A 24,205-nucleotide genomic window follows, 5' to 3' on the forward strand; every position below is an offset into this window, starting at 1 on the left:
ACTTTCATGATACTGAGAAAACGCCTAACGATGATGGCGATGATCTTGAATGTGGCGTTGCATGTCACTTATGATGGAGAAGATTATCATGAAGATGGAGAAAGGTAGAGATGTGGCTTAACCTAAGCATGACTTGTGGACGGTGGTAACTAGCGTAGCTGTGTGACGGTTTGACTGAGAAGAAGAAGGGTGGTTGGGAGTAGGCAGCCCGGGGAGTGGGCACTGAAGAAGAGTGAGTGAGTTTAGGGTTAGGGTGAAATAAGCTTGGTAGAATGGCAAATGGCAAAAGAGATTTTTTTTTTTTTTTAATAGCAGGAAAATCGCCGATAGGTAAACCCTTGCACTGGGTAAAAAGGAGAAATTTCATTTTAAGCCGATTTGAATTTTAGGTCTGAATAACTTTTATATTTATTAAGCCCAAGCACAAATAAGATTTTTAACAACTGAACAGTTCAACCCGATTAATACCCGAATTTAGTTTAGCTAAATGCACTTTTTGTAAGGTAAACTTTGGGGCTTCAAACATGTTAATAATAGCAATTAGTGAAACACCGTTTTGCACCTTTATTTTCGCTCTATGACTTAGCTCTATCATTTTCAGTCAGTGAAAATTCATTCCCAAATCTTTTCGTCTTCGTTCTCTCTTTTGTCTAAAATCTATAGGTATCAAAGCCCTCGATGATCATTAATTAATGGTCTTCCTTTTTCTTTTCTCCTTTGTCAATTTGGAAAATTCCTAATACAAGGTTAGGATAGATCATTCTAGCATCTCTACCGACAATATCAATTTTTAATATTGTATATCTTACACATTAAGGCCAAAATATGATGCAGTAGTGGCCACTTTTCTAGAAGCAATGGTACCGATTTACAAGAAGCATAATTTTGTCTACATAAGCTTGACTTGAGTTAGGATGCCATCATATGCCTAATTCCTTTTTTTTTTAAAACTAAAAATTCAATGAGATCTAGTACTGGAACTAGTGGTAGTTCAGTATGGAAATACTAGATGAGTTTGTGTCATCATGTGGTTTTTGTCAACAGATATGCTAACAAGCTCTAATAATGCTCAGTCTGTCGCACGTAATAGCTTTCCAAGATTTATAGCTAATAATGCTCTAGTTTTAGGCAACAATGGTCAAACGTTTGAAAATGCTCTTTGTTAGAGGTGGTGATGGGTCGGATCTTAGACTCACACAGTAACAAGCCTTTAGGCCGAACTGATCTATGAGAACTTTAGGGCCTTAGGCCCAGCCCTATATACAATGGATTTGACTTTAAATGAGCCAACGCATAGGCTTGTACCTAGCTGACCCATTAATTTTAATAAAAAAATTATTTTATATGTTTTTTTAATTAGAAAACATATTAAGAAATTAAATTGTGATTAAAAAAAAGACAAACTTATTTATAATAGGTGAATTGAGCCTTCATAATCAATCTTATTAATATGAGATCTAAAACATGAGTTTGGTTGAGCCTTCTATTTTATTTAACCTTTATTTATAGTACATGAAGGGAATGAGTGATTGTATTATTTTATATGTTAGTTTTTACACTTACACTTTTGCATTTTGTAAAGATTCTCACATCTAAGAAAATAAAATATTTCACTTCCTTTATCCATTATAAATAAAGGTTAAGCAACATGTTCCAACCAAATTAAAATTTTGGTTATCCATACATTTGAGATTAATCCAAAGAATTCAAACTCATGTTTTTACGTCTAAATTTTTTTTTTATAAATATTTATAATTTTTTATATTATATTTTTTAACAAATTATGAATAGTACTAGTTGGGTCAAGTAGGCCCCTAGGCCTAACACCTAGACCCAAACCAAAAGGCCTATTGATTGGGCTTGGTATTTTATAGTATTTGGATGGACCCTTTTGGGTCTGTCTTTATTCCTAAGTTTCGGGTTAGACCTTTATTTGATCAAGCCCAATTAATGCCTCTACTCATAGTTGATAGTTTTAATTTAGATGTAGCAGAGGGAGAGGAAGAGGTTACTTTTCCCTAGGCTAGTTTGTAAAGTTTGTGGTAGAGGTGTTTGTGAGCGAGCAAGGTGTCATCATGCCTTAATTTTGCATGCCCTGTTGGGATCACAAGTTGTGTCATGTTAAAATCCATCAAATTGCAAGCCTTGCTAGTTGTATCGGTTTGTTGGAATAGTAAGACCCGTGGCACAGCCTATAACCCCCATTGGTCATGCGTTAGTAGACCTTTAAAGGGCCAATCACATGCTTTGGGAATCTGTTTGCCACATTATTTATTTTCTTATTATATAGATTTTTTTTTTTCGTGAGCCTCATCCACAGCCCCACCCCAAAACTACCCCCTAACCCCCAAGCTATGCGAGTCATGCTAGTATGGGCCATACCATTACAATGTTATAACAAGTTTGATCAGAATTTTTAAAATTTTGACATATGAAAACCATGTGATAATGGCAATGGTTTTGCCCCTGGGGTACAAAATGGTTTTTGTTTCCTTCTTTATCGGGCCTAGAGGAAACCTTATAATTTGCATTGTAATTGATATATGTAAGTACATAGGTTTGGATCTTGTAAGATTTGTTCAATTGAATGAGTTGTACGGCTGGAATGAGATTTGCCCACAAGGATAGCAGTTGCTTTTGATAATGTTATTTATATAATTTTTTTTTATTAATAAATTAGACATACAAATGATATAGTATCATTATTAGGATTGAACACAATATGGTAGGATTTTTCTTTTGCATAAAATTAAAATAATACAAAAAAATAATGAATAAAAATGACACTAATATTTTATGTAGATCATCTTTAAGAAGGACTATATCCACGAGATAACCCTAAATAAAAATTTCACTGATAAAAGAATAGGGATCTTCTTTAAAGTAATACCAGAGTACAAAATAGAGATCTCACCAAAATAGTGGCACTCAAGGTGTTTCCAAACCCCAAATACTTTCCTCACTTTTTTGTCACTCACCCCAAATTCTCTCACCATTTTTTTTGGAACACTTGCTTTGGTACACTTCTCAAAACACTGGCTTTGGCTTGCTTCAAGACATCACTCTTATGCAAAAAGGTAAAAGGACTTCTATTTATAGACAAGACTTACTTGATGGCTAATCCACATGACCTCTTCGTTTTCTTCCCTGACTCTTATTCTTCATCTTCCTAAGACTTTTCTTCTTCATCTTCCTTTTATTGTTATTATTTTAATTTTTTATATTGTATTATTATTATTACATGTGCGGCCTCTAAGAGGGATTTATGATTAAATGTGATTATATTTTTAATTTAAAATTATTAAATTATATGATATATTATCTATATATCTAATTATATATTTAAAAATATATGCACGTACATTTTATGAAGCTCATAATTAACAAAATTGGTGAAACTTATTTTGAAATTAAAGAAAATGAAGAGAAAGTGGAGTCCAAAGTTTGATTATACATGAGAAGATAAAACGAATTATAATGTTTCTAGTGAAGAAGTAATATATCTAATATAGTAAATTTTCTATATGGTCATAATTTTATTCTTATAACTTAATTACCTAATTACAAGTGGTAAGCATGCAATTTATTAATATAATTAATTAATAAAGTATGTCAAATCCAAGGTATAAACATTGATAAAAGAGATAGATATAATTTCAAAAAAAATACATGTGTCTGCTATGAAAGCATTGGAAATATGCAGCCTTCTTAAAAGTCTAACATTTTACACTCTTGAAAGTTTTTTTACAATGTAAATTTTATAAAAGGCAAAGACTTAGTCGCACCCAAGGTTTGATGAAATTTTGAACTCTGACTTGTTAGTTTTAAAAAACTTAAACACTCAGTTATTATATTAAAATCCACTCTTAGGATTAAGGATAAAATTGTTATTTAACTAAAAATAATAAAAAATTAAAAATTTAACAATTTCTTCCTATTCCAAGTTTAAAAAATAATCATTTCCCTCGAGGGTTTGCAATTTTCTCTTGTTGCTTCTCTAGTGATCAAAGTCAACCAACTTCCATATAAACGCCTCTCCCATCTATCAGATGACGACAAATCTTGGGAGCAAATTTGTGCAACACAGATCTGTTTGGTCGATTTATTCATCAACTAATGTACAGATCAATGGGACGAAGAAATAAAGTCTCCATTTTGTTCAGTGCATCCAGCCGCACCGGTCTGTCTGGCGGATCAATTTTTGTAAGTTTTAAGATATTGTCTTAAATCAATTTTCTTATATTATATAATCCAGATTATGTGAAAAATAAATTCCTAATATTTCCATTTAAATAGGCTGGTGGACCATCATGGACGATTAAACTTGGAAGAAGAGGGACCACAACTGCAAGTTTAAGCTCAGCTAATGCGCAACTCACTGGCTTTGTAGATAGCCATGATACACTTATTTCGTTGTTCAGTGCCAAAGGGTTGAGTGCAAGGGACATGGTTGCTCTTTCAGGTTCACATACAATTGAGCAAGCACAATGTTTCACATTCTGCACTAGGATTTTTAGCAATGCAAGTGATATCAATGCTTGCTTTGCTACTACTCGAAGACATCAATGTCCAGCTTCTGATGGGAATTCAGATCTTACACCTCTAGATTCGGTGACGCCTAATTCTTTTGATAATAACTACTTCAAGAATCTTATTCAGAAGAAGTGTCTTCTTGCATCAGATCAAGTACTCTTTAGTAGAGGATCCACTGATAGCATTGTTGATGAATGCAGTAAGAACATTGCAAAATTGAAATATGATTTTGCACCTGCCATCATAAAAATGGGAGATATCAGCCCTCTTAGTGTTTCTCAAGGGCAAGCTCGAAAGCAATGTTATGTTGTTAAATAATAAGTTTCTTTCAAATTCATTTCAAATTTCAATTCTATTTTGAAAATAACTTTGGTAATTTTGAAAGAATAATGAAACAATTAACTATGAGACACAATTGCAAACAACTTACATAAAATAAATAATCAGAATATATATATATATATATATATATATATATATATATATATATATATATATATGTATGTATGTATATATATGTATGTATGTATGTATGTATGTATGTATGTATAACATTCAATGATAAAAAAAGAAAAATAAATAAAGACCAAAAAAAAAAAAAATTCACATATCATTGATTGATTTACAAATCTGTTGTATAATTTTATTATAAAAATGGTGTTTGTGAAACAAAACAGCAAAACAATATAGGACTTCAACACTGTCCACTAGTTTTAACAAACAACATTAAAAATTTAAAGGTGAAGAGTTAATTTAGAATTTTAGGGGATATGGATTCAAAATTTAAATCTCAATATACATTAAACTTAGATTAAACTTAATATATTTTTTGAAAATTTGATTAGATTTTTTCCTATAAATTTGAGGGAAGGCACATTTATAATAGATCCACCCCTGGGCATATATCCTCTTCACGGTCATGCTAAAATGGTAGGGATATTTGTCTTTCTACCTTTTGAATGGTGATACACCTTTTTTGTACGATCCCCCATCGCGACCTAATCTACATGTCATAGACAATCATGCATGTCCTCAACACAAACGGTCGTCGGAACAATATAGACTCTCAGGCATATGGATATGCATAGCTTCATGAATGACCATGTGTAATGTAATTATCATAATATATAATGCATATAATAATCGTACTTGCTCTTGGGATGGTCGTACATGCATGTCTAAGGTGTTGTCATAAGGAAACAACATGCTTTCATACCAAAGTAGTCTGTCAAAAACATACACATATACCAGATCTTATCCTTACAATACCAACTCTCAACCATAAGTCATTTAGGTAATTTCAACAGTCTCACATCAACACAACATTCTAACTTAATCCAAATATTATCATATCAGTCTTCTTACTTCAAACACTACATTAACATATCGGGATTTAAAACGCAATCCTTATTGTCTATAGTATATAAGAATACCATTCTCAAGTTTAACATTAACAATAAACAACATGTTCTAAAAATCATATACATTGACTCAAACGGATCGTCGTCATGAATTCTATCATACTACTCTATGAAACAAATCAAAGAAATAAATCTCTTACATGTTGGGAGAAGAAAATTCATACCAGCTCCTAATTACTTGGTTTCCAAGCTGCAGAGTTTGGAGTGGATTCTTTCCTCAAAATCTCATCGGAAAACGAATGAACTTCATCAGAATAACACCCTCTGTGATCACCACACTCTCTCTCTTAGTAATTGGATAAGAATGTTTAGTAAAATATTATAGGATATGTGACTAATTTTGCAATAACAGGCCTTTTTTATTTACCTTTTTTCTATAACTGAATGCACAGTGTGCATTTTAAGTATGCACAGCCATACGTCATTTCAAATTTTCAAATGTACTACGTTATTCAGTCTGCTGATGTGGTATCACATAAATGGACATGTACCTTTTTGGCATAAACCTTCATCAATTTAAAAATAAAAAAACAATTATTTAAATCCTTAACTTATGTCTCTTTTACATATAATCAAACTACTAATGAATAACCTCAATAGTTGACTTTCCAATTTTAAATATTAATATGATAAGTTTCATGACTTTTCTACCCTTACAATAACTATAAAATAATGAACCTATCCTTTTATGATTTCTCTCATTATTCCATTTTATTATGGCCAGAGGACTTGTTCCCATCAAAGGTTAGGTGTATTCCCAAATTCACACCTATCAATTTTCAAAAACTCAAAGTTTCACCTATAAACCAAATTTCATTGAAATTCTAAATTAAACTTTAGGGCAAAATTGTCATTTAATGAAAAATTTTTAAAAACTAAAGTTTTTTTTACATTTTCTCTGTCAATTTCAAAAACTGACAGTTCACGCTCATCCAAAGTTTGAAAAGTGGTCATTTTTCCCCTAAGGTTTTTCTCCTCTCCGACGACTCATCCTTTCAGCCGTCAACTGGCCATCCTTCCCTCTCACCCCTTTTGTAGACAAAGACCCTCATTTTAGACAAAGACAAAACGTCTTCATTTGAGACAAAGACACTCTAACGAAGACGATTTCATCTTCATTGAGGGAAGTGTTTGATCTACAAAGAAAAATAAGTTGGGAGGGGAGCAAACAAAGCTGGAAGTGGTGTACTTTGCCATCTCTGATGATCGTTCCAAAATCCTGGGGGGAAATGTTCATTTTTCAAACTTTGGGTGGGGGAGGGGAATTGTATGTTTTTAAACTTGGGGAGGAAAATGTGATAAAATTTTTATTTTTTTGAATTTTTAGTAAATGATTGTATTATCCTTAATTCTTTTTGAGATTTTTAATAGAAATTGTCTCATGGGTGAGTGTTTAAGTTTTTGAAAGTTGGTAGGTGGGACTTGGATTTACACCTAACCTTAGGTGGGAATAAGTTTTTTGGCCTTTTATTTTTTTCAAAACTTTTGGCCTCTTTCATCAGCTTCATAAACTTCCCTCTCCCTTTCACCCCGACTTCGCAAACTAAAAAACCCGATTATTTGTTCCTGCCTGAGTAAAATATGCTAGGATGGACAACCTAATTCAGCGCACCAATTGTTCAACACGATATCCTGCCTAGTTGTGGTTCTTTGGAACACTATCATTACTAGTTTTGTTTGCAATAAAATGCCACAAGATACCAACTTGTTCTATTTCCTTTGGCAGACCAAGGGGTAGGAGGTTAGCCTTTAATATATCTAAAACAGCAATATAATCTCTAAAATTTTAATTGACCCCTAGATTTCATTATTTTTTCATTGACCCCTATTGATTTTACTTTTATTCAGCGTGACCCTCAAAGTTTTATTTATATGAGTCTGGCACCATTTATTCCAAACGGAAAAAATTGCTTCTTATACTTTGTGTGAAAACTATACTTACTCTTTGACCTTCAAGGCTTGTATTGCGACAGACAATTTGAGAGTCAATAAATCTATTCATTGCAAATTTGCCATAACTCACATTGCATTCTTCACAATCATTTGGCTAAGCTATGCAACACCCATCACCAAAAATACTACCCTACAAAGAGAAGTGCTACCATCTTTGACTAACTTAGTATGATTCGCTTAATTTAATTGTGGATCATTTCATATAAAATAACTAAAATACCCTTTAATCAAACATGCATAAATGGAAACATCAAAAGATGTCCTCAATAAATTAATAAACTTTACTGTGTAGTTTATGCATCATAACATAAAATAACAATCTTAAACATAAACTCATAATCAAACATGAAATGAAATGACTATTTTGTCTTCATGCCATCATCACATTGACTCCCCAACCGCCATCACTACCTTTAACCCTTAAAAAAACAAAAAAGGAAAGGAATAAATGACAAATTACTCAATAAGTAGGAGAGGTTAGTCCTATACATTCAATTATTGTTCTTTCCCAAACATATTCTTGTTTTCCACCTCAACATGGTCATTTGGAGTACACTTTCAGTCTCTAAAATTTGCTAGTGTGGAATTCTTAACTTAGCTAGTCATCCATGGAACACTTTTGACCCCAAAAGTTTGATAAAATTTACTTGGTCATCTAAGATACACCTCTAGATCCTATTCTATGATGACACACTATGTGTAATGCATGTGAAAACAATGGTGAAGGCATTTTTATTTAAAACATGTATTTCTAAAAATCTTTTCTCTATATTGATTAGACCAATTTGAAACAAAGATTAGACATCTTGGCCACATGAGTTATATAACTACACAATCTCTTGTCCTTATATACATCTATTTGTCCTACTATAGACGTGTGGAGAGAATCTCACCAACGCCTTCTCGTAACAACTCTCATGAAAACATATAAAAATATGATTATCATGAGAAACTTTTTTCATAGGTGTTATGAAAATATGAAAAATATGGAACATGTCACACATGTACTATAAGTATCAGAGGTCCACATGTGTACTACGATGGTTCAAATATCACACATGTAAAACTAGTCTTTTATAAAATCAATTTGGGATTTTCTTTTACAAAAATACATGCATACACTCGAGTTAGCCTTTTATTCAAACAACTTAGACCACATCTCACTTGCACCCTTTAACTCATGTCTCTTTCATGTCGTAACTCATATGTATACTCTTGGCATGACTCGATACTACTGCGTACCTTTTGTCTATTGAAGTTGATGTTCTATAGTTAATCTTTTTGATTATACAAGTCCATAAAAAGTCATATTAAAAAATTTGACTAACACTTTTTACTTGTGAGTGCATATGTTTACACGTATATGCTTAGATAAATGTCTTTTGATTGGTAGAATTGTAATAAGAGGATTAATGTGTAGCTTGATTATCCCTAATAAGTTAAGATCTATTTTTAAGGTCGTCCCAAAATAATATTTTTAGGGACAATTTTATTTTTCTCTCAAAATAACAATTTTACATATGATTTATTTTTAGAGAAGATTTTATTTTCAGTTTAGAAAGTCATTTTTAGGGATGATTTTTACTTTTGTCGCATAATGATAATTTTAGGGACGAAATTTTAATTTTGTCTCAAATAACTTATGATTTATTTTTAAGCATGATTTTACTTTCATCCTAGATTGTTATTGTTAGGGACGAAATCGTTATAATGTCCCAAAATGATTATTTTAGGGGCAAAATTTTAATTTCATCCCTAATAAGTTAAGAACTATTTTTAAAAACATTTTTAATGTCATTCTAAAATGATATTTTTAAAGACAATTTTCTTTTTGTCCCAAAATGATAATTTTAGGAGAGGGAATTTTTAATTTTGTCCCCAAAAACATAGAGTTTATTTTTAATGATGATTTTAATTTTATCCCAGAATGTCACTTTTAAGGATGATTTTATTTTTTTTCACGAAATGATAAATTTAAGGGGAAAATTTTAATTTCATCTCAAAAAAGATATAATTTATTTTTAGGGATGATTTTAATTTCATCATAGAATATTATTTTTAGGAACAAAATCTTAATTTTGTCCCAAAATGATTATTTTAAGGGAGAAAATCCTAATTTTGTCCCCAAAAACTTAAAATTTATTTTGAAAGATATTTTTAATTTTGTCTCAAAATGATAGTTTTAGAGACGATTTTATTTTTGTCTTAGAATGATAAATTTTGTCCCAAAAGAATGTATGATTTTTTTTTAGGGACAATTTTAATTTCATTATATAATGTTACTTTGAGGGACAAAATCTTAATTTCATCCCAAAGTGTTTATTTTAGATTTTATCCCCAAAACTTAAGATTTATTTTTAAGGATATTTCTTAATTTCATCCGAGAATGCATAGTTTTAGGGGTTATTTTATTTTTGTTCCAAAAAAAAAGTTTTAAGGTCAGTTGAGCCAAACCAAGTCGGCTTCCAAAACTTAATGAGCTCAATTCGAATTTAGGCTACAAAAGTGGTCCAAACTATAAAACCACACAAAATATTTTTACCAAAACTAAATAATATTTAATAGAAAATCATATTGAACTTTATAATCATATTTGAACTTTAATTAAATTTTAAATTAAATGAAAATCGAAATACTTTTACATTAAGAGAAAATCAAAGGCCAAAATTTAAATTATAATCACATAAACTTTTTAATTGAAATTTTCCAATCAAAGCCCTAACCTCTAGAACTCGTCAAATGTTTTGTTCCTCTGTTGATGAGTTCGACTTCGAAAATGATCTTCTTTACTGTGTCAAAAATTTCTTATCTTTAGAGCTCAAAATCTCGGCGAACTCTCCAGATCATGTCTTCGAATCGTTAGTGCATTATTTGTCTTTGTTACAGCATTGACGATGGTCGATAGGAACTTGTCTTCTCTCTGGCTTCTCTCCTATGCTGTATTCGTCTTCGACAATTGCATTTAAACAAAGTATTATAAGTTTCTATCTCCGTTTATATTTTTATGTATTTATTTTGCTTGGTGTTTTGCGGTGATTGTTTTTTGGATGTTTTGGTTGATGATGTGAAGGTTTGTTTGGATTTTTTTTTTGGTTTAGGATGAGGAATGTAGTTGACGAAGTAGTCTTATGTGTCATCGCTAGAGAAGGTAGTGATGAAGCGAACTCCGCCACCATCAAAGTCATTGCTAAAGGTCTTTAATCCAATATTTGCTCTTTATGTTTTTTGTATTTTATTTTTGAATTGTCTTGTGGTGTAAAGGTTACATTGTAAATTCAAAGCTTCTTTGAAACTTGTTTTGTTTTGTATTCTTATTTATTGGAAATTGAAACCCTCATTTGGCATCTTATTTGAGGAGAGGAAATAACAAGTTTTTACTCTTAAATTCTGTTTGGATGTTGAGAAAATTGTTTATTTATTGGTGTGGAATGCATCAATCTTGATTGACTATAAATTTACATCCCTTTGTTTTATACAAAAATGTAGACTATATTAACTATATTTGATTGAATCTATTTCTAATTAGTCCTTAGCTATTCAGTTACGGCATAAGTGGAATAACGATGCCTATATTGCTATAAAAGATTGATATAATGCTCAAATAATTGATAACACTTCCTTTTGAGCTCATTACTACATGTCAGAAGCTCTTGAGTACGTAATCGATAGGTTTTTGCTTTATGAACTTATAATATTTTTTGCATAAATATCATTTCTTGGAATGACTAAAATGCCCCTTTGGTTGTATTTCAAATGATCTTAATTGTTGTGTTCCTAGATTATGTTTTAGGGGAGAAGAAATAAAATCCTGGTCATGGTACTTGATCTTTCATCATGATTAAGTTTTTGGGATGAATTTTTGACTTTTTAGGATGTAAATTTTCGTCACATTTTATGGAAGTTGTATTGTCACCTAGACAACATTAATTATTTTTATTTTATTTAATTTTTAAAAAGAAAAAGAAAAAAATTTTTGACTTTTGGGTAATTAACATTTTAATTTTAAGTAGTCACTATTTTTGAAAATAAAATAGTCTAAAGATAAATTATACTTTACTAAACAATCCAGTTAATATGATCACTAATAATAATCCAAGACATTATTTATGTTCTCTATAGACTTAAGATCATTCTTGATCGTAATTACTAATAATTAAATTAACATGGATCAAATTTAGGAGTGTGACAGAAATAACACCTGACAAAGTGATTACAAATATGTGTTATGTCCTTGTCAGCCCTCTTTATAAATTTTCTTTAACCTTACGTTTCAAAAGAAACAAAAGAAATCTTTTTGCTTTCAACGAAGCTAGTATGTTTCAACCTTGCTCGAGACTCATGAAACATACACATTTAGCTATCATATTCAAGAGAAACCTTATCTTGAGACACATATTGTATCTAAACCGTATATATGCCCATATATCCATATACAAATGAATGAACCAATATGATCATGATCAACAATAAATGAAAGCAAACAACAATAGTAATAATAATAATAATAACAACTCCCATTACCCCTAAATATCTATAGACCCTAAACACCCTTATATTTTCAACCTAACTTGATAGGCTACAACTCTTATTCTTTTGGTTAGGGACTCAAACTTATATCAACTCTATATTTTTGTACTTTACCTAATGTTTCATTTCTTTATGAGGTTCCTAATTGTAAGATAACTTAATTTTGTAATCTCAATCTATTGGTGGTTTTTTTACCTAATTGAACTGCTATTATAGTAAATTAAGTTAACACCAAATAGTTCAACTAGGTATTCCTTCAACCATACATTTGAGAAGTTGTCCCATGACAAACTACAATTCCAATGTCCATAGTTGAAGCTGCTACTAACGACTACTTAATATTTTTCCAAATATAACCTATTCAACAAATATAATAATATATCCAAAACATATCTCAAATCATCTTTATAACCACCAAAATTTGATCATTTGTTAGTATCTCATTATCTCTTAAACCATGACCAAATAATTAAAACTTTGATTTGAGAGGTAAAGATTAAAAACTTTAAATGCAATAGTTATATCAGGTTTGTACATATTTGTGCATTTATCAAGCTTAATATGGCGCTATCATAAGGGACATTTCACATGGATTCCTTTTAAACCTCATTACTTAGACAACTTGATGCTAAATTTATCTTCTTTTACAACTAGCACATTGTTTGCCCTACAATTATGCATGTTATGCTTTTTAAGCACATGCTTCAAGTATGCTTTTGAGATAAGTCAAAAGTCCACGAGTACTATCTTAGTGGATCTCAACACCAAAAACAAATGATGCACTTCCAAGATCTTTCACATTAAAAGTCTTGGATAAATCTAACTTGATTCTTATGAAATAAATTAATGTTATTACTACCATCATATTGAACCACATCACGAAAGACAAGCCTGCTCCTATTGATATTTATATGCCCATAATGATCCAAGTTGTTTCTTATGAAGTCATTTGAAATTAAGACACCATTATTAAAAAGTCTATTTCTATCAAACAATATATTTTCACCATAGATAGACTTCTCATGATTATATACCAAAAACCTTTATTCCTTATGCTTTTGATAAACTTGATTACATCATATAAACTTTCTTATTAAGACTTTCATTCAAAAAAATAACTTTGACATCTCTCTTGCATAGCTTTAATCCAAATGAGGTACCAATGCCATCATATTGTTTTATGAGATTTCATGTTCTATTATAAATCATATACTTTATCTTTTCTCATGACTTTAAACAACTTTTCAAATTGATATTTAATTAAGGCTTTCAATTGTCTGACTAATAACATAATCTCTTTTGCAATGATATATATGATAATATTTAATGATAGTAAATAGTCCTTTTTATTGTAGATTATCTTATCAAGGATTTCACAACTACGTCAATTATATTTGACTGATCTACTATGAAACTAACTATCAGTTTTTTTGTAGGACATCTTAAGAATTAGACTATCTACTTTGCTTCTTTTAGAAGTAGAAAAATATTGCTTTCAAAAGTCTTAAGGCCCAATAACTTTTCCATATTATAGTAAATTTTGATGTAATATCTTAATAAAGACAATATTTACCATATCACTTGGAATACTCCATATAGCTAATCGTATAGTCACGGATAAAATCTTGGTTTTAGTCTCTTCTTAATAGGGGCATAAATGATTACTTTAAGTGGAGCATCCTTAAACCAAAAATGTGTTAGACTAGGTTTCCTCATGTCTAGAGCTCCAAAAATAACTTTGGCATAGATTTACAAAGAAATTCATTAAGAAAATACTATGTCATCTTGACTAGTTTATGCCATAGATACTCAATCACGTTTGTTTCTCATCATAACTTTAAGACTATAATTGAGTTTTATAGCTACACCATTATGGAGTCTTACAATCTTGGAAATCTAGCAAAATATCCATTATGCCCATATTGTTAACCTTAATGTTCTCACAATTTTCAATCCTAAATGTGGGCTCCCACTTACTAAGCATTTATTTATTGACCAATTTTACATCCAAAACTTTCAATCTGATTTGGGCAAAAAGACTAGTACTTCTTATTTAATAACATTTAGAAACCAGATTAACAATACTTCATGTTTGATTTTAAACCATATCCTAGTCTTGATTTTAGTTAAGTCAAATGAGTCCTATGGTGCCTTTTAAACTCTAACTAAACACTCATTATTGTTTGACTCCTTTAAGACTATCACAACTTATCCAGGTCATATCACTTACATAACTAGTATTTTCAATATTGTAAGATGTTTGATTAACCTTAGTGATGAACTTTTTAACACTTATGGTATAAGCTAAAGCTCTAATAAGGTAATCAACAATGAATCCTTTATGGCAAACAACTTTAACTTGATGTATTTGTTCCACTCCTCATAGAATTTTTTTTGTTCAATTGAACTATTCTCTTGGGTTTGCATGATTCATTAACTCACTGGGCATAACTATATCCTTAATCAACAGTGCAAATTCAAATATTTTCTCTAACTCTTTAAAGTTAGGCTCAGTTGTGATCTTTATTATGACATTATAATTATTGTTCACAATAATGGATTTTATTAAAGATGAGATGCAATAAGCAATATCATTGACAATACATAGCTTGTAAACCTTATAAGCTATTATCTAAAAGAGTTCTAGGCATATTATCGTATAATCACCTTTAGGTAGAGAATACAACATGCCATTAAGACCCTCAAGTATAAGGTTACAAATAAGAAGAATAAATAACTTTTGAAACGTTTATCATCTTTGGGTAGATAAACTCTCTAGGTTACTATTCTCTTTCACACCTAAAGAAAAAATATATGTTAATTGAAAAATCAAAACCACCTTTGGGTGAATTGAAATTTTCATGACCAATGTAATTCCATGAACACCTTATGCAACCATCAATTTTAACACACATAATAATGAACTGTGGGAAGGAACCATATGCATCAAATTAAAGAATATCTTGTTTACTGAATGTAGAAATTTCACAAGTTTTAATGAATGAATCGCTTTAGCGATTAAACATTCTGAGAACTTACAATAATTTCTACTAAGACTAAATAATATTATTAAAATTTAGATTTTATGATATACAACACTGAATTATCTCTAATAATCTTAATTAAGTATTGCAAAAAATTTGTAGAATTAAAGTAACTTTAAAACCGTATAAGCCACACTTTATAAGGATTCATGGTGCATCATCATTAAATCACTTTTGGGCAGGAAAAATGACATGCTATTAGGATCCCAAACACAAGGATATATACCGATAGGAGGACCTTTAGAACATATGATTTTCAAAAGAAATATCATCTTTGAGTAGATAAAACTTTCTAGACCATTGTTCCTTCTTTTTTTAATAGGAAAACACATGTCAATTGAGTAAGCACAACCACCTTTGGGTGTATTGAGTTCTCCATGATCGGTGCATTTCAAAAATTAACCTTATGCATTAAATAATCGAATAATGTATAATGACCTACAAGAAAATTTTGTAAACCTCAATAATGTACTGCTTTGGCTATTACCACCATAAAAACTCACAAAATTATTCCAATAATACTAAATATTACTACCTTAATTAAGATTTCATGAGACATCATATTTAATTGTCTCTGACAATCTTCCTTGAAACTATTGCATTCATCTAAGTGAACAATATGTAACACCCATAAGTTAGCCAAAGGGAATTATAGTCTTTTCTTTATATTCATAATAATGTTTGGAGTTTCATTTAAATGGATTTAGAGTGGGAATAATTGTGCATCGCAAGATTACATTTTTTTGTACCTAGAGAAGACAAGAAAGTCATTTCACACGAGTGCATAAAGTTGTTAATTAAACAAGGCACATGGCGGTGCATCTTATGACACACGCTCATATACATGTGGTTAGGCAGAACTTGTATTAAAACATATTTGATTGTTTTATGAGGAATTAACCTTAATAGCCATCTAACCTATAGGAAAAATAGAGAAAAGAGGATCATGATAGCCGGAGAAAAGTCCACTATCACCAGAATCCTTGTACTAATGCCAAGAACTTGCAAGCTTCGAAAGTTAGGTAAGTAATACCTCTTCGCTTGATTAAATATTTTTAAAGCATGAGTTAGTTTGCTATAAAAATATTATGATGATTCTTAGATTCTGAAGGGCCTTTTGGATAATCAAATAATGATGTTTTACTAACGTTATAGACAGTGATTGATGAATCAATGTAGTGGTTAGCTTAGTTAAGTTCAAAACCATGTTTGTAAATTGATTGATTCATGAATTATTGCCCCATGAATGTTTAAATGTTTTCTTATTCTATTAATGATTTTAAGAAAGATTATAATGAACTAAATCATGTTGGCATATATGTGAACCTTCCCAGTTTATTATATAAATTGATTGATATATTGATATATTGATTCATATGAAAACATGCTTGGATGATGATATTATTATGATTTTAAGTTTGATGAGGCCTTGTATGTGTTTATTGGTTTGAGGAAATTATGAATAATTGTTTGAGGGTACTATAAAGCCATTTTTATGCTAACAGATCATCGAAACATAGCTGAAACAATGTAGAAAAATGATAAGTTGCAATTTTAAACGTGACACATGATCATGTATGGTTTCATACACACTCGTGTGTCTTTCAAGCAAAATAAGAAATTTCATAATTTTCACACGCTTGTTTTGAGGAAGGGCATTTATAGTTGTATCATGTGTGTGAGTTTCCAAAAATGGATAAACATGTAGAAGGAAGAAAAACAAAATAGAATCAAATAAAAGAGATACTCGATCCTTACCAAGTATACTTTCATGTTTAGTTCAAGGAAAACCATAAGAAGGTAAATTAAGAGTACAATTGTGCAAGACTAAGTGAAGGTCGCGAGAAAGAAGAGATAAGAGATGTCTACGTAAGATATTTTAGTAAAAAAAAGACTATTTTACCCCAAAGCTAAGTGTAAGTATAAGGAAGAAGAAAGAAAGAGAATAAAGACCTTAGCAAGATAAGTTAAGACAGTTAGAGATAAAAAAAAGTGTTTAACCATATGGAAGATGACATATGACCCCAACCAAGTTGGATCCAAGCGAAAAAAAAAAAGTTAAGTGGTTCACATCCAAATAACCATAAACTGTGTGCATATATTGTAAGATTCATGAAAGTAGTAGGGTTGGATACCCATGAGATGCATCATACACTTGGCACTAAAACGTACAGTCACTTAGTTTATTCAAGTATGCATGGTAAGGATTATAGCTTATTAGATATTTTCTCATAAGGTCAATGAGATGCATCATATATGTACCCACAATAGTGTCCTTCTCAGGATGATTTAGATAGCAATTTTGATTAGCTTATATGATAAAAGAAATGATTGCTACCAGATTATTCCCTATGTGACTAAGGTGGCCTAGATAGCTAGCCTAATAGGCCATATGAAATTTGTGTAAGGCATGACAAATTGTGACACATAAGGCATCTTATGCTTTTACTAAAGTATTAGATATGTCAATCTTAGCTTAGGCCTTAATAACCTTTGTGGATGACCTATGTTAGGGCAAGAGAGTGCTGAATTGTGACCATATCGAAATTCACAAACGAAACACCAAATTTATTATCTTTATATTTTATTTAGGGTATCATAGTTAGTTAGCCCAATAGGTTGTATGGAACGTTCACAAGGCACGATGTTAAGTAGACATGCAAGGTGTTATTTGTTTTCATTAGGGCATTAGAGATGTCAAAATCAACTTAAGCCTTACCAATCTGTGTGAGATGGCTTATTTACATAGGATACCAAGAATGGATGGGTAGGCAAGGTAGAAAGCCGAAAAATATCCACTTTAGCCATAAGTATATTTAGCGATGAAATGCTATGATTTCAGTTTTATAGTTTATGCAAAGTATTAAGGTGTTACTAGCTTACTGAGTGCTTTCACTCATACATTCCTTTTTGTGGTTTTACAGGTAAAGGCGAGTAGCAAGACATGCAAGGAAGCCAATAGTCTAATTGAATTGTTATAAAAAGGCGAAGGGCAAAATCATCATTTTAAGAAATTATCTTATATATGTGTTTTTGTTTCCATTTATGTGCTATAGAGATTCTTAGTTACTTTCAAACATTTATTTTGTAATAATAAAGGGTTTTATTACCATTAAAACATTTATCCAGTTGACACATTTTTGCATGATTGTAATCATAAGTAAATTAATTACATGTCTTAAATTATGTGTTTTTAATTAAGAAATCAAGTTTGAGCCATATTTTGTGTAAAGGTATGTTCTTGGAGAGTGCTGTTACATTTATGGTATGAAAGTATGATTTTAGAACCCAAAAAGTTGTTAAGTTCTAGTATGTCTAACAAGTGCATAAGTAAACAAGTTAGAAACTAGTCCTTATACAATGTTGACCATTCTTACTCATTTATCATTGTAAGTATTTTATACCTACATTAAGTTAAGTAGTACATTTGCCTAAGTTATAATTTTAGTTCAAGATGGAAAGATCTAGAAGGACGACTAGTGATGTTTCAAAGGTCCTTAATTAAAAGAGAAGCTAAGTAGACGCTTAGGGACAAGCCTCAAATACATCAATAACATTATCAGTGGATAGAGTAGTGATCATGTGAATAATATAAAAGTTCCGAGAAAGAACAAAAGGCATTAGAGAGTGTTGGGCATCCAATTTAGGCCATACCAGTGATAGAGTAGCCATAATAGCTGAGTTGCCACCCTAACAAGATAAAGTGGGTGTAGAGGTGTAAAGATTCCTAATTACAGTAACTGATTGTAACCGAGGTCAGTTTCACCTTATCTGTAGTATGGTAGCTAGACATTAACCTCTTAAGATTAATTGCAACCTAGTTTTAAAGGTAATACCAATAGATGAATGGATAAAGGTAATTAAGAATGCCATGAGGCTATTTGAGATGGCCAACAAAGAAAAAATTTAGTATGTCAGCCCTCTCATAAAAGAAAATGCTAAGATATGGTGGTAGATATAGTGTAAAACCTATCAAACAAAAGACATGACTTAGGTTGACATTAAGTGAGCTTTTAAGAAAGAGTTCTTATCAGTTGACATCATATACATGAGTGTACAAAAGTTTATCAATTTGCAATAAAGTGACATGACAGTGAATCGAGTTTTTCACTAGATTAAATGCCTAAGCCAAGTATGTCCCTAGAGTAGTTAAAACAAATAAGGGCAAAATATAAACTTTTATAAGTGACCTCATATAAGACATAGCCAATAATGTTGTGATAAAAGCCCCTGCCCCAATACCTACTCATAGGCTCTGAACGAGGCAAAAAGGTTAAAGGCCACAAGGTTAAAGATAGCCAAAGAGCAAGGTACATTAGATCAGATCAACCTAGCCTAATAACCCTAGTTTAGAAAGTAGTATCAAACAACAACTATAATGGTATCAGTAAGAGATATAGTAATAGTAAGAGTTCTTTCCCATCCAAGGGTAATAAGAATAGTTTGAAGGGCAAGAAATAAATGATCAGTTAAGGCATGGTAATCCCTATATTTGCCACAACTTTAGGGTAGATCTAGATGATATAAATAAAGGTTAATTATGTTTAGACAATAGAGAGAAGTTCTCATTTGGAAAAGGTTGATTACTTAACTTTATAATTAATAGTGTTAAAGTCAAAAAAATATGAGTAAGGGTTGTATAGGATTTTGGTGTATATAGTAAACAAGATATATGAGATAGTCCTCGACGTAATGATTACTCTAGTGGTGTAAGAAATTTCAGATGTCTCTCCTGATAGTCTCTTAGTTAGCACTAGAAAAAGAAGTAGAGTTTAATATAGAGTTTGCTCCTAGGACAACATTAATATAAAAGCACCATATAGAATGACAATAACAAAATAATAAAAGTTAAAACAACAATTGCAAGAACTATCAGGAGAGAGTAATGCCTAGATAAGTTCATTGTAATTTTCATTAATGACATCCTAGTGTATTCCAAAACTCAAGAGTAGTATGCATAACATCCGAGGTTTATGTTGTAGAGGTCGAAAGAGAGACAATTATATACCAAGTTTTCCAAGTGTAAGTCTTAGCTAAACAAAGTGTCTTTTCTTAGACTTATAGTCTTAATAGATGGGATCTCAGTAAACTAACGCAAAATAAAGGTTGTATTAGAATGGTAGAGGCTTAAAATAACTAAGGAGGTGAAGTTATAATATATGTCTCTAGATAGTTAAAAAGATATCAGACTTAGTACCTAATACATGACCTTAAGTTGGCAACAATTATGTTTACATTAAAGATATGGAAACATTATCTGTATAGGGTTAAGAGTAATATATACATGGATCATAAGAGCCTCAAGTATTTCTTTTCCCAAAAGGAGCTTAATATAAAATAAAGGTAATAGTCTGAGTTAGTGAAAGATTATAAATGTAAAATCAGATACCATTGGGGCAAGGCCAACATAGCTATAGATGCTCTAAGCAGAAAAGTATTTCTATTACAAATTACCACTTATTGAGAGTTATAATAAGAATTAATGAGAGATTAGATAGAGGTAATCACAAGGTAATTAGCAAACCTGTAGATTCAGTCAACCCTTTTTAATGAGATCTACATAGCCTAAGTATCAGTTAATTAGTGTGTCCAGATTAGATAGGGAGTAACTGAGGGTACTAGGCCAGATTTTAGTGTTATAAAGGGCATTCTAAAATTTAAAGGCTAAGTGTATGTTCCTTGAATCTAGAGTTTGAGAGACAGATTTTGTGGCCAAGTGTCAAGTGTGTTAGTAAGTTAAGGTTGAATATCAGATACCATTAGAACTACTATAGCCTCTTAGTATTCCAAAGTGAAAATAAGAACACATCTCAATGAACTTTGTGATAAGACTGTAAAGGGTCAAAGCAGGATACAATGTTTTGGGCTTATAGTTGACTGACTGACCAAATCAGTACACTTTATTATAGTGAAGAACATCACGAGTATAGATCAGCTAGGCTATATGTATGTTAAGGAAATAGTTAAGCTTCATGGGATATCTAAGATGATAGTATTAGACACCAAGTTTACCTCAATTTTTGGCTAAGTATTTGGAGGTCCTTGGGTATGAGTTTAGTTTTTAACATAGTCTAGCCATCAAACAACCATATTGATAGCTCTATATGAGACATTTAAGATAGAAAACGCCGATCACCTTCTTATATGGATGAGATACAATCGAGAGATGCCTTGACATAGGCATAAGGACTAGAGTTAACCTAGAGGCTATAAAGGATGTTAGACAAATCTGAGAAAAGATGAGTAAACTCAAGACTGTTAGAAAGTATGCTAATAAGAAGAACTAATATCTTGAGTATGAATGTTATTTAAATGGATTTATAGTAGAAATGATCATGCATTGCAAAAGTGTTGTTTTTTCATACCTAAAAAAGGCAAGAAAGTCATTTCACGCAAGTGTATGAAAGTTGTTAATTAAAAAGAGGCATACGCCTGTGTGCCTTATGAAATATACTTTTATGTTATGGTTAGGCAGGATTTGTATTTAAATGCAAGATTTGATCATTTTATAAGGAACTAACCTTGGTAGTTGCCCAATCTAGAAGGAAAAGAGAGAAAAGAGGATCATGATCAACAAAGAAAAGTCTATGGTCACTAGAATCCTTGTAGCAATGCCAAGAACTTGTAAACTTTAGAAGTTAGGTAGGTAGCGGCTTTTGGCTTGATTAAAGATTTTTAAAGCATTAGTTAGTTTGCTACAAAAATATTATAATGATTCTTAGATTCGTAAAGGCCTTTTTGATGATCAAATAATGATATTTTGCTGATGGTATGGATAGAGATTAATGGATCAATCTAATGGTTGGTTTAGTTAAGTGTAGAACCATGTTTGTGAATTGATTGACTCATGAATTACTGCTTCATGAATGTTTAAATGTTTTCTATATTCTATTAATGATTTTAAGAAAGATTATAATGAACTAAATCATGTTGGCATATATGTGAACCTTCCTAGTTTGTTATATAAATTAATTACTATATTGATTGAGATGAAAACACACTTGGATAGCGATATTATTGTGATTTAAGTTTGATGAGGCCTTGTATATGTTTATTGGTTAGAGGAAAGTGTGAATAACTATTTAAGGGTATTGTAGGGCCTTTTTTGTGTTAAAAAATTATTGAAAGATAGATAAAACATTGTAGAAAAATGATAAGTTATGACTCCAGATCATGATACTCAAACATGTATGGTCTCATACATGTCTATGTGTCCTTCAAGTAAAATAGGAAATTTCTCAATTTTTGCACTCTTATTCTAAAGAAGGCATACACGACTGTATAGTATAAGATACACACCTATGAGTGACTTTCCAAAAGTGGATTAATGTCTAGAAGAAAGAACAACAAAATATAATCAAATCAGAGAGACGCTCATTCCTTACCAAGGATGCCCTTGTGCTTAGTCCAAGGAAAAGCATAAGAAGGTAAATTAAAAGTACACCCATGCAAGACTAAGTGAAGGTCAAGAGAAAAAAAGGTAAGGGACGCCTATGTAAGCTATTTTAGTAAAAGAAAAAAATTATGTTACCCCTAAGCTAAGTGTAAGGATTAGGAAGAAGAGACTAAGAAAATAAAAAACCTTAGCAAGATAAGTTAAGATAGTTAGAGATAAAGGGGTGTCGACTATGTGGAAGATAACACATGACCATAACCAATTTAGATCCAGGTTAAAAATTAGAATAGTTAAAAAAAGTGGTTCATATTCAAATAACCACTAACTGTGTGCATATTTGGAAAGATTTGTGAAAATAGTAGGGTTAAATATCCATGAGATGTATTATGCACATAGCCACTCAATTTGTTTAGGTATGCATGGTAAGGATTATGGCTTCTTAGATATTTTCCCATATGGTTAGCGAGATGCATCACATATGTTCCCACGATAAGGGTTATCCTAAGATGGTTCAGATAGTAATTTTCATTAGATTATGTGATTAGAGAAGAAACTTTTACCAAATTATTCCCTATATAACCAAGATGTCCTAGATAACTAGCCCAATAAGCTGTATGGCATTTGTGCAAGGCATGACAGATAGTGACACATAAGGTGGCTTATGTTTTCACTAAGGCATTAGATATGCCAATCTTAGCTTAGGCCTTAATAACCTTTATGAATGCCTTATATCAAGGCATGAGGGTGTTGAGTTGTGACCACACTGAGATTCACAAATAAAACACCAAGTTTATGAGTTTTATATATTATTCAAGGTATTATAGTTAGTTAGCCTAATGGGTCGATTAATACATGTGTAAGGCACTATGTTGAGTAGACACACAAGGTGCCATTTGTTTTTATTAGGGTATCAAAGATATGAAGTTCAGCTTAGCCCTTATCAGTCTGTGTGAGATGACCTATGTACATAGGGTATAAGGATGCCAAAAATAGACAGATGCCTAAGGTAGAAAATCGAAAAACATCTACTTTAGTTAGAAGTACATTTAACAATGAAATACCAGGATTTTAGTTTTATGCTTTGTGTAGAGTACCAAGGTGTCACCAACTTACTTAATGTTTGCACTCATGCATTCCTTTCTATGGTTTTGCAGGTAGAGGTGAGTAGTGAGGCATGTGGAAGAGCCAACAATCCAACTGAGCTATTGCATCAAGGCGAAGGCAAAATCATCATTTTTAAAAATTATCTTATACATGTGTTTTTATTTCCACTTATACACTGTAGAGATTCTTAGTTACTTTTAGACATTTATTTTGTAATAATGAAGGGT

The 24,205-nt window shown here is 31.1% G+C and overlaps 1 protein-coding gene across 1 annotated transcript; it reads left to right on the forward strand.

Moving 5' to 3' along the window:
* Positions 1 to 33: 33 nt before the first annotated feature.
* LOC123208509 (lignin-forming anionic peroxidase-like) lies at positions 34 to 4,851 on the forward strand. The gene is made up of 3 exons (XM_044626046.1): positions 34 to 104; positions 4,125 to 4,203; positions 4,297 to 4,851. The coding sequence occupies exons 1-3, from the start codon at positions 34 to 36 to the stop codon at positions 4,849 to 4,851; spliced, it is 705 nt and encodes a 234-aa protein (XP_044481981.1).
* The last annotated feature ends 19,354 nt before the right edge of the window (positions 4,852 to 24,205 follow it).

Source organism: Mangifera indica, chromosome 2, assembly GCF_011075055.1.
Source record: "Mangifera indica cultivar Alphonso chromosome 2, CATAS_Mindica_2.1, whole genome shotgun sequence".
NCBI classification, from domain to species: domain Eukaryota; kingdom Viridiplantae; phylum Streptophyta; class Magnoliopsida; order Sapindales; family Anacardiaceae; genus Mangifera; species Mangifera indica.

Coding starts and splice junctions, on each gene's coding strand:
- LOC123208509 (XM_044626046.1), top strand. CDS start 34: ATGGCGATGATCTTGAATGTGGCGTTGCATGTCACTTATGATGGAGAA. Junction 105..4,124: donor TATCATGAAGATGGAGAAAG/GTAGAGATGTGG, acceptor ACTAATGTACAG/ATCAATGGGACGAAGAAATA. Junction 4,204..4,296: donor TGTCTGGCGGATCAATTTTT/GTAAGTTTTAAG, acceptor CCATTTAAATAG/GCTGGTGGACCATCATGGAC.